The sequence below is a fragment of the Cervus canadensis genome, chromosome 25, assembly GCF_019320065.1.
Source record: "Cervus canadensis isolate Bull #8, Minnesota chromosome 25, ASM1932006v1, whole genome shotgun sequence".
Classification (NCBI taxonomy): domain Eukaryota; kingdom Metazoa; phylum Chordata; class Mammalia; order Artiodactyla; family Cervidae; genus Cervus; species Cervus canadensis.
In genome coordinates this window covers 32,415,372-32,427,337 of record NC_057410.1, presented here as the reverse complement: position 1 = coordinate 32,427,337, position 11,966 = coordinate 32,415,372, and the positions used below count along the sequence as shown (strand labels likewise).

The following is an 11,966-nucleotide window of genomic DNA, read 5'->3' as shown; positions in this document are numbered from 1 at the left end:
TTGTGTTATAATAATTAATTTTCAAGGGGCTTGGCTTATCCTGAGTACTTTGGTGTAATATGTTGCAGATATGTTGCACTGTGGTCACATTAATTATTACAGCTGTTTTAAAAAGGTTAACTAACTGGTGAGGCCATTTTATTTACCCAAAATAATTGTTAATGTAAGATGAACTTTAGAATCCTCACATAAAAGTTCTACTCAGATCTCATTTGGTTTTGATTAAGATTTTAAATTGGAAGAAAAGAGAAAGCTTGGCATTTTCTAATGTCTTCACATTGGAATACAAGAATCTTCTACAGATCTCTTACATAGATATAGTTAAACACTAGTTGAGTTTATCAAAGTATGATTTGTAACAGATATTACAGCTGTAATGTTGTAGCTGATTGTCCTCAAATGAAGTTTCCATCCAGTATAGTTACCTTGTTTCATAAATTCTTAATGCAACATTCACTGTTAGCTGCACAATGGTCAGCATTTGCTTTAAGCCCAGCGTTAGTGCAGCAGCATAGAACAAGTTTCTACCCTCAAGGAACTTATATTCTAGTGAGGCATAGAGAGGAGTTATTTATACATCAGAAAATGTCCTTGAAGATGTAAGCTCTATTTTTTAAGACATGTACCATCTTCAAAAACAAAATCTTTGTTTAAAAAGGTGATCCCCATCAAATAATTTGATGCATTTTGTATGGAACTGTAGGACAAAACTCAAGTTGAAAAGTGATCTCATCCCTGGTGCTGCTCCTCTTAGTACCTTCCTGACTAGTTCCCTGGCGGCTCAGCTGGTGAAAAATCCGCCTACAATGCGGGAGACCTGGGTTTGATCCCTGAGTCAGCAAGATCCCCTGGAGAAGGGAAAGGCAATCCAGTCCAGTATTCTCTAATTCCATGAACTGTAGAGTTCATGGGTTCACAAAGAGTTGGACACAACTGAGCAACTTTCACTTGACTAGTTCCCTTGGCTAAATTCAAGCAGTAAGAAAGCTGGGAAGGCTCCTAAGTGCTATCTTGGCACTGCATTATGGCAAAGACCCTAATTTACTCAGAAACTAGTCTTACATTTCTCTACTTTGATGTGATTTCAACTGATTATGATCCTAAAAGTTACTCTTCCCAAAATGTGGAATACTACCCTCTGGACATCACGTTACCTAAACACTAGTGCCAGACATAATAGTACTGTAAATCTTTGCTTTTCTCAATTTTTACTCAAATTCATTCCATAATCAGTGAAATAAAAAATACTTTATTTGGCTATTATAGTAAGAGGTATGTGTAATTAAACATACCTTTTGATCAAGTTACTACACCAGGAATCTAATCTCTAGGAATGCGGACACAGATGTACCTACCAAGGTAAGGCAACCAAACTGGTGAGCCGTGGAAATAAAATGCCCAGGCCCAAAGGCGTAATGGTTAACTAGTAATGTGTCCACATGGTGGAATATCATAGACATAAAAACGGTATTCAGGTTAAGGATGCCAGAATAAACTGGTATGGCAATGTAGTAGCACTATTAAATTTTTAAATGCAGGCTTCCCTGGTGGCTCAGTGGTGAAGAATCCACCTGCCAGTACAGGAGACACAGGTTTGATCCCTGATCCAGGAAGGTCCTGCATGCCATGGAGCAGCTGAGCGCACGAACGGTCATTGAGCCTGTGCTTTAGAGCCCAGGAGCTGCAACTTCTGAAGCCCACGTGCCCTAAAGACTGCTCAGCAACAAGAAAAGCCACCACAGTGATGGCCCATGCTCTCCCCAGCTAGGAAGTCTGCGCAGCAAGGAAGGCCTGACACAGCCAAAAAAAAATTGTTTTTTAATGCATATAATAACCCTTTCACCTACTTCTGGGAACCTAGTCAACAAAAAAGCTTCAAGTTGCACAATCAAAGTATAGTCAAAGGTGTGTACTGCATTATTTATAAAACGTGCATCAACTTAGATGTACAAATTGGGTGGGGTTAAGTTACAGTCATCTATTTGATAGATAGCAAAGAAATGGGCTGCCAGAGATGGAGTTCCTTTCACTAATCTCTAATTGGAAAACACTACACAGAATTTCCTGTTAAAGCTCACTTTTAAAGAAGCCTGTACAGATTTTCTTTAAAAATCAAATCCTGTATAATTTTGAACATTCCTGTGAACATTGATAAATTTGGTATGAAAATATATCACGAAAAAAACAGGGCTTGATAAATGGCCAATCTGTGTTAATATCAAAGCAGAAAAATGAAACCTGCACAAGTCATTCCTGTTACTGGAGTAACAGTTAACATATCACTTTTTAAAGACTTCCCAAATGGAGCTAGTGGTGAAGAACCTGCCGGTCAATGCAGGAGACCTAAGAGATGCAAGTTCAATCCTTGGGTTGGGAAGATCCCCTGGTCGAAGAAATGGCAAACCACCCAGTGTTCTTGCCTGGAGAATCCCTATGGACAGAGGAGCCTGGCAGGCTACAGTCCATGGGGTCGCAGAGTTGGACAGGACTGAAGCAACTTGAACATGCACACATCAGTTTAAAAGGTGGCAGGGGTGGGTGGGGGGTACATATCTTGCGTATAACACAAGACAAGTAATGTCACTGTCAAGTAGGTAGGGGTTAACAGCCTGGTGCACGCGTGCTCAGTTGTGTCTGACTTTGTGACCCGATGGACTAGTTCGCCAGGCTCCTCTGTCCATGGGATTTTCCAGACAAGAAGCAAGAATACTGGAGTGGAAATGGGTTGCCATTTCCTTCTCCCACAGGCCAAATGGAGACCCCGGCCTGTTTTTGTATATTCCACAAACTTGGAATGCTTTTCACATTTTCAGTAGTTGGGGAAAAAAATACTCTGACGTAAAAACTAAAGTTTTGTCAGAGCAGAGAACAGCATGCTTATTTGTTTAAAATCGTCTATGGATGTCTTACCACACTGGCAGAGCTGAGTAACTGAGAAAGACCCATGGCCTGGAAAGCCCAAAATATTTACTGTTTCAGAATGCAAAAACACGGATTGCAACCATTTGGTCCTACTCCTTTGGTTACTCACAGTTCTAATACTTCCTGCCAAAACATAAGGAAAACAGCACCAACTTGAAATCTGGTGCAACCAACCTATCACATTTAAGCTACTTGACAGATCTAAGTAAGTCTTCTTGAATAGTCTACTCTTAGAACATAAACCAGAATACTTTGTAAACTTACTAGATTATAACGAAACTTACAGAGCTATTGGAATTTACTAATGACATGCAAATTCATGAAGTGCTCCATATTTTTTATGAGATGGTTGGATGGCATCATCGACTCAAAGGACATGAGCCTGAGCAGATTATCGGAGATTGTGAGGGACAGGGAAGCCTGGCGTGCCTGGGGTCCATGGGGTCGCAGAGTTAGACATGACTGAGAAACTGAACCACAACAATCTAGATCATGAACTATTTATTTCAATAGGAGTCACATGGTGGGTGAGTGTGGATCAGGAATATATAAAATGGAAACACGCTAGTTATTCCACAATAGGGAACCTGAGCTATCTGTCAAGTCTCTCCTATTTCTACTGCTTTTTTGTCTCATAGGTAAAAATGATTAGCAGAAAAATGTTAAAGCTCCTTAAAGAACACCATGAAATAAACTTTTACAAGATCATGGGATTCAGTTGTTGCTCTCTACAAGAGGCAGTAAGCTCTAAACATCCAGGCACTTACCATGTGCTTCTCCAGCCAATCAGAAACTACAGCAAGTCCACAGAGGCTTGCTTGGTTGTTAGCAAGTCAGCATTCATCCACTTGAATGCTACAACTGGCACATATCAGATCAGCTAAAGGGTAGCAAAGATGAAATCGCCAGGAGGATAAAGGATCCAGACTCTTCAGGTTGAGTTCTATACTTACCAAGGAAAATTTTAGTCCCAACTCCCAGTTTTGCAGCCAATGGGGAACTTGTCCAATTTGTAACATAAAAATGTAGCAAAACCAACTCTTGGAACAAATCCTCCTGATTTCCAACCTCAATGATTAAAAAAATGGAAATTAATGCAGGGGGTGGAAGATATAGTTAGGGAAACAAAGTATCATCAGTCTGGGTGATGGTGTACAGATTTTTATTCTTAATATTCCAAGTTATTACATTCAACATGTTTTGTTTTTGTGATCATTGTCATTTAAAAATAACCCCCTAATATAATTTCTTAAACTAAGCGCATGCTGCACAGTTAAATGAAATGTTGCCCCCAGTCCCAAAATACATTATTCCAATGAAATTACATTTTTTAAAATAGACTGTTGAATTAGCTGCCCTATAATCATGGCATTTTACCTTTTTCTTTTGGCCAGCTTTTGTAGATAAGGCTGTATTTCTAAACCTTTGCAACTGCAACTAACAAAAAGTTGATGTGGCTAGAGTTAAGGAGCCATTTCCTATTACTCCCATACCATTTAGTTACATTTAGCTAAAACTGTTAATGTCTTATAGGATTTCCCACCCCATACTCTCCTTTACTAGTGCTAAACCATAGCACCTATGGCTTTTTTAGGTATTGTGTTTATTTTTAAATGCTTCTGGAATTTCGTATTAAAGTATGTTGTCTACATATCTCAAATCTAAGATCTCATTCGGCAGCTTCTGAGAGGACCAACACTAGCTAGCGTGGAAGTAAATCACAACAAAGGAGACAACAAAATTTAAAAAATCACTTGAAAAACAAAGGCTCCTATCAACCCCTCCAGATTTCAGAAAAGCTTTTGAATGGGCAGAGTTGATGTTCAAGAAGCCACTTATCAATACGCTCAGATCCTTTTCCTCCCCCAGGGCTCTGCACAAGCTGGCCCCCTGCCTGGAGGTATTGAATCCAGAAGCGCAGTCCCTCCCAAGCGCTTACTTCCCCTCTCCATCCGCGATGCCACTGCGGTCCACCTGCCCCACCCGCACCCCTCATGAGACGAGGCCCACGAGGGAACATCCTATGCCAGTCCCATTCACCTAATCACCCCTGACATGTAGTAGTGCATCCGTAAGCTAAGGAGTTACAAAGTCAAAGGCTTACAAGGGAAAAGGATTACAAAGCGGAGCAGGTGGGCTGGGAGGGGATTCTAACCAGCCTGAGAATCACTGAGTAGAAGAACAAGCTCATCTTAGGAAGGCTACTACTCAGCTCCTCCCAGCAGGTGCCTTGCATAAGGCAGGTCCCGTCTTCCTGTTGTCAGAACTTCAGATCATTCAAGTTACCCGAATTCTAGATTCTCACGAGACACTCCCAATTTTTCTAAAATGTCAGCATTGAATTCAAAATGTTTTAACCAACCACACCATGTGGGCCAAGCCAAGGAAAACAGGTTCCAAAGCCAGATGTGGCTGCCAGTTTTAAAACTCTATCTTGGCCTCTCCCAGATCCCCTTAAATTCTAAGAAAGCCCAGCCAACACACTGGCTCTTGTTTCATCCCACTGGTTGGGGGAGCAAGTATTATCAAAACAATGGGGGCTCTTACCAAAATTACAAATGAAAAAACCTTGTTGCTGTGAAATTAGGAATTCACGTATTTGTACTTCAGTAACTCAAAAACTCAGTAGACATCAGAGTCCTACTTTAGATACATTTTTGTGGATGAATAGATTTAAATCTGGAATTTTATACTTATAAATCACTATGTTGTACTAGCTATCATCTGAGCAATGCCACCTGCAATAAATAAAACTGATCTCTATTTAACTGATTGAATGTTCACTCATGTTGGCCCCAGAATGAGATTCAGTTCCCTTAGTTTGTAAGACAACTTAGAGAGATCAACAATTGTTATAAATGACAACTGCTGTTAAGCTTTTAAATTTACAATATTTGGGTTATGAACAATTTTACTCTGAATTAAACTAATATTTGTTTCCAAGCAACGCATTTATTGAAGGATACCAGTTACCAGTCATCAAAAACTTTTGTATGTTGAAAATGTAATTTTAATAGATATTCTTCATCTTACATAGGAGCACAATAAAATACACCACAGTCTGAAGAAACTCCAGAAGGTACGAGAATAAGAGTGGGGAAAACTCAGATGGGCTACAATATCCATTACCTTAAACTGCAAGAGACAAAGGTTCCAACCCACAGGTTAACATTTACATACTTATGACTGACTACATTAATGTCTTAAAATAACAAGACTTAGGAATTAGATATGGAAAGGTGGGAAAGAACAGCTTTGTGGGGGGGAAGAACTCTGTCAATGCAGATAATTGCTGATTATCAAATTAAAGAATAAAAGGAGCTCCCGCAGTAAATATTACAGGGATGACAGTAAGAATCATTAATTGAGGATCTGATGCCCTCTAAAGGAGAAACCTTTCTCATGACACTTATGGCAAGCTGACTGCTTGAGATCTGCTCAGCAGGTCTGCAAGAAAGACTGATAAATGCCTCAGCAAACCCCAAGTGATTACCAGATTGCTGTTTTCTAATAACAGTGGTCACACACGAAGTTTTGAGACAAGAACTAAGAGCAGAGTCATAACCCAAATGCCAGACACAACTGTGGCACAAGTACAAGTCCCACACAAAGCCAGTCCCTGGCGTGGCTGTGCTGTGACTCTCCTGAACAGTAATTCTCCAAACACTGTGGCAAGACACCAACGGTCACCTACTAATCAGACAACACACGCACATTTATTTCAAATTTCTAGGAGGTAAAAAAAATGTCACATACTGATGTTTTAGGCATGCTCAGGGCCAGCTTATAAATACTTCATTCAGTGATATATCTTAACACAAATCTGCATCAGTGAAAAGAAATTGGCAAATCTACCTCTCACCATTCAATTCGTCAGATGGTGAAGATCAAAACAGAATGTTCCATCAGTTTTAATTTTTAAATACGATTGTCACATTGGGAAAATGAAATAAACACAGTAAAAGAAACTGTACAAAGGCAAAGTAGAATAACAAAAAATATTTTACTAAAACATAAGATTTACAGAAGTTTCCAGACAAGCCATACAAAATGGTCACAAGCTTTTTCTTGAAGGGAGGATTCTACACTTGACAGCAAGGTCACAATGTTATTAGTGAGGGCTGTGATGTCTGTTTAATGTTCCCATTTTGGCTCAAACAATCAAGCTTGTCCATCTACAGCGTCTAAATAAAGTTAGACTTGGCTAGAGAGCATATTCTAAAGAACTGGTTAGCTGCTTTTAACCAATGCAATTAGATCACCATAAAAAGGGGGAAAGGAGCCCATAAAATTAAAATAAAACTACCTTCCCCCCCACCAAAAAAAAAATAATAATAATAAAATAAAGAAAAACACCCACACCCCTGCAGCTAACCCTGACAACTACCTTCATTCACAGTGCTTTATACTTAAACCATGATGGGGGAAATGAATAAAAGCAGAGAGGCACCACTGCTTTTAAACGTTTCGCAACAATCCAGATGGTACTTCTAGCCTCTGCTCATGCTTTACAACAGTGAATCAGGACAAGACATAGATTTGCTAATGTGCATTTAATCACCAAAGGGTTGAAGATGTCTGGGTTTTTATTCTGTAATGTTTCTAAGACTGTGTCCATTAAATGCAAACAAAAAAGGAAGAAGTCTTGGCAGAACAGGAGAAGTGATGCACACTTGAGGATCGAAGCGATTTAAATATTATTCATGGCATATAGCCTAGTCCATGCTCTAGCTGTGGACAAAAACAAACGTGATTATTACTTAAGTTCAACATGTTCCTTTCCAAACTCTATACAAAGCAAACAAACAGAATTAAGTTAATTGTGAAAACAGCATGCTATAATTTCTTAAATTCATGTCATTTTCTATAATCTAGGTCGGGGCAGAAAGACTGTCTATACATCTAATTACCGAAACATTACAATGGAATTCAAAAGTTCTACAAAATTCCAAAGGATGAAAAGAGCTGTCTCCTTCCTTTCTCATATGATGCTCCTCATTAATTGTTAAAATTTGTAGCAAGAAAAAAAAAAATTTGTAGCAAGAAACTTATTGCTTTCAAACCCCCTAACTATAAATGGACACATAGTTTAATTTAATCAAACAGATTGCAAAAACAGCTCAAGGAAGTTTACAGGTCTTCCATTATCTTTACATATAGCTAAATGAATGGCAGGCACTCAGACATTTGTTAAATCGTGTAGTTTATACAACAGTCCAAGATCTCCCAACTACTGTTCCTCTTTAAATTGGAGTCATGCAGTGGGCCGTAAGATGGGAGTCTGAAAATCTTTTGTTAAGAGGTTATTTACATACTATAAGAGAGATCTGATCTTCTCCTTTTAACAAATCTTTTCTTTTTCTGGTTAAAACTAAGTTTTTGAAAAGGTGATATACAGGAATTCCCGGGCAGTTCAGTGGTTAGGACTTGACACTTTCACTGCTATAGCCTGGGTTCAATCTCTGAACTGGGACCTAAGACCCCTCAAGCAGAGCAAGACACGACCCAAAAAAAAAAAAAAAATGTTGTGGTACAGGTTGTTTTTTAAAATGGAAGTGGTGTGAAGGAGAATGAATATTAAATACCTGTTTCTATGGCTTGGGCTTCGTTGGTCTTCCATTGCTCCGCTACATCATTTGCTAATGGATCATCTGGATTGGGAGCACTTAACAAAGCCTGGATCGATAGCAGAACTGTGCGGATCTGCAGTGCTGGGGACCACTTATCTACAGAGGCAACAAGGATGACCACGCGTGAAAACACAGCCCCAGAACTGCTGCGCTTCCCTCCCACACTTCTGCGGTCTTCATATAAGGTAAGATTACAATATTCAGATTCTCAAAATGGAATGTTTAAGAGAAAAAAGGAAAAAATCTTAACAGCATATGATGATAAAGATAACACTTACCTTTCAAAATATCTAAACATATTCTTCCCAACTTGTCTACATTAGGATGATAAATTTTGGTCATGAAACGTACTTTAGGGGCTGCCATTGGGTATTCTTCTGGAAGGAATAGTTCAAGTTTAAAAGTCCCTCCCTCAAAGGGGGAATCCTGAGGGCCGGCAATGACCACATGAAAATAACGGGCGTTGCTCTCATCTGGTTCTGCTTTAATGCCAGGAACTGGTTCTGCCAGCAAACGCTGGGTTTCCTACAACAGAAAAACATAACACATTTGTGAAACAAATACCATTTTGCTAAACACCAAAATAAAAATTAGAGAAATTTATTTCTTGGAATTGGATATAAAAGAACCTCTCCAATCTCTCAAAGGGTTTCTATTTAGCTTATAAAATGTAAAGTTCAAAGAAAATAACATAAATCATCATAAGCAGCTGAAAGCAACCACCAGCAAATACTGATGACATCATGTACAACTGCAGCTACAAATGTCTACAAATATGTGGAGAATAAAATTAGACTAATGAGGGTCCCGGCCTTGTGGCCTGCGGGGGAGGCTGCCGGGAGGAGGCAGCGACGACGGCGGCGGCGGCGGGAAAAAAAAAAAAAAAAAATTAGACTAATGAAACTGATCTTATACTCATGGGAGAGAGAAGGGAAAAAAAAGAAAATAACAACAGGATTTCTACATAGGTAAGGTAACCTGCTCTATTTAAATTTAACCAAAACCAAGCTGTTTAAAAAGCAAAATTAATCTTTAAAGTCATTGAAAATCTCCCCTCTGAAAAATCTAATGGAACAAACGAAGTACAAGTGCAGAGGCATTTAAACAGTGCTGGAGATTAGTCTCCAAGCTGATTAGTCTCTAAAATCGAAAATGAACCAACCTCAAATGGACCCTTACTGCTCCCCCAACAATATCATTAGTTCTCTTTTCCATCTTTCTCCCTCTCCTAATTAACTGAACATTCTTCCTCCTGTCCACCTCCAGTATCTCCATCCATATCTTCACTTTTGGCTGACATCTCCGTTTTGTATGACAGGAGCAGACAGAAACCCCTCCTTCGGTTCTCACAGGAGCATCTGCACATCAACCTGCATCTGTGGGCCCAGGTGCTCTGCGCCTTTTCTCTTGTTACTAAGGGTGAAGTGACTGTCACTCTGGGCTAAGACCAACCTCTCCTTTAGATCTTATCTCCTCACCTCCCCAAGGACATTGCTCTAGCATCATCTTCCTCTCCTGAATCACCGTTTCCCCTCTACTGGATTTTCCCCAAACTGTACAAACCTACTGTAATTTCTCAGAAAAAAAAAGGAAACAGGGGGAAGGAAATGACCCTGACTTGACTCAACATCCCCACCCCGGCCCCCCGCTACTGCCCCATTGCTTTACTCCTCTTTGAAAGTCATCTAAACTTGCATGTCTCCAACCTCCCTCCTCTGCTCTGGTCTTAAACACAACTCTCGAAGCAGGCTTTAGCTGCCAGCTTGCTTGTTGAGGCCATCAATGATTCCCACATGGTTAAATCAAATGGCTAGCGTTTAACCTTCATCCTGACTGACTCAGAAGCACCATCTCACCCAGCTGGTTTGTGCTCTCCTCGCAAGGCTTTATCCAGCTTCCTGCAGCCACTCTCTCCTGGCTTTCTTCCTAGATGCATGGTATCAACCTCGTGCCAACTCTACACTATAGAAGGGCACCAGGGCTCTGTCTGAGGTCTTCTACTCTGCCTACACACTTCCACAGTGATCTCATCTAGTCTGATGAATTTATATAATCAATCCACTCCATGTACACAGAAGCCTCCCCAAATGCATATTCTGCAGACTTCTCCCTGAATCCTGCTTCTATTCATAACCCTGCGCTCCACAGCTACTCTTGAATCTCTAGTAACCATCCCAAACTTAGCATGACCTTCCCCACCCTTAACCTGCTCCTCTCCTCAGAGCCTTCCTTGAGTCAATCAGAAATCCATCCTTCCAACTGATCAATTCTCCCTTCATACCCCACCCATCCACTCTGCATCAGCAAATCTTGTTGGCTTAAACGTCAGAATCTACCCGTGACTGGACACTGCTACCCTTTTGATCCAAGCCACCACCAACTCTTACCCAGCAGGCTGCAACAGCCGACTAACTTATTCTGCCTGCTTCTGACCTTGAGTCCCCCAGCCCCTAGTCTGTATTCCACAGACCTTTTAAAAATCAAGTCCTTATAACCTCCCCCCCCAAAAAATGCATTTATTCCACCTACCTCTTAGTCATCTTCAGCTATGCTTCCCAACCCTCACCGCCTGCCTCATCTGCTTTGTTAAAGCAAGATTAGCTGCTTTGTGTTTCTGCAACCCGCCATGCAACTCCTCCCTCAGGGGCTTTGCATTCTTTTTCGCCTAAGTTGAATGGCAAAGCACTTTGGTATTCTTGCCTTGAGAACCCCATGAACAGAACGAAAAGGCAAAAAGATAGGAGGACACTGAAAGATGAACTCCCCAGGTCAGTAGGTGCCCAATATGGTACTGGAGATCAGTGGAGAAATAACTCCAGAAAGAATGAAGGGATGGAGCCAAGGCAAAAACAACACCCAGTTAAGGATGTGACTGGTAATAGAAGCAAAGTCTGATGCTGTAAAGAGCAATATTGCATAGGCACCTGGAATGTTAGGTCCATGAATCAAGGCAAATTGGAAGTGCTCAAACAGGAGATGGCAAGAGTGAACGTTGACCTTCTAGGAATCAGCAAACAAAAACAGACTGGAATGGGTGAATTTAACTCAGATGACTATTGTATCTACTAGTGTGGGCAAGAATCCCTTAGAAGAAATGGAGTAGCCCTCATAGTCAACGGAAGAGTCCGAAATGCAGTACTTGGATACAATCTCAAAAACGACAGAATGATCTCTGTTTGTTTCCAAGGCAAACCGTTCAATATCATGGTAATCCAAGTCTACGCAGTGACCAGTAATGCTGAAGAAGCTGAAGTTGAACAGTTCCATAAAGACATACAAGACTTTTGAGAACTAACACCCAATAAAGATGTCCTTTTCATTATAGGAGACTGGAATGTAAAAGTAGGAAGTCAAGAAGCACCTGGAGTAACAGGCAACTTTGACCTTGGAGTACAGAATGAAGCAGGACAAAGG

General features: G+C 40.4%; 1 protein-coding gene across 1 annotated transcript in view; it reads right to left on the bottom strand.

Moving 5' to 3' along the window:
* Positions 1 to 6,906: 6,906 nt before the first annotated feature.
* The window catches only part of UBE2N (ubiquitin conjugating enzyme E2 N), a 40,057-nt gene continuing 34,997 nt past the window's right edge, over positions 6,907 to 11,966 (bottom strand). The window contains exons 2-4 of the mRNA XM_043447413.1: positions 8,831 to 9,077; positions 8,508 to 8,648; positions 6,907 to 7,653 (exon numbers count right to left, since the gene is read on the bottom strand). Of these exons, the coding sequence (XP_043303348.1) occupies positions 7,613 to 7,653; positions 8,508 to 8,648; positions 8,831 to 9,077 (429 nt within the window). The 3' untranslated portion in view covers positions 6,907 to 7,612. The remainder of the gene's footprint in view (positions 7,654 to 8,507; positions 8,649 to 8,830; positions 9,078 to 11,966) is intronic.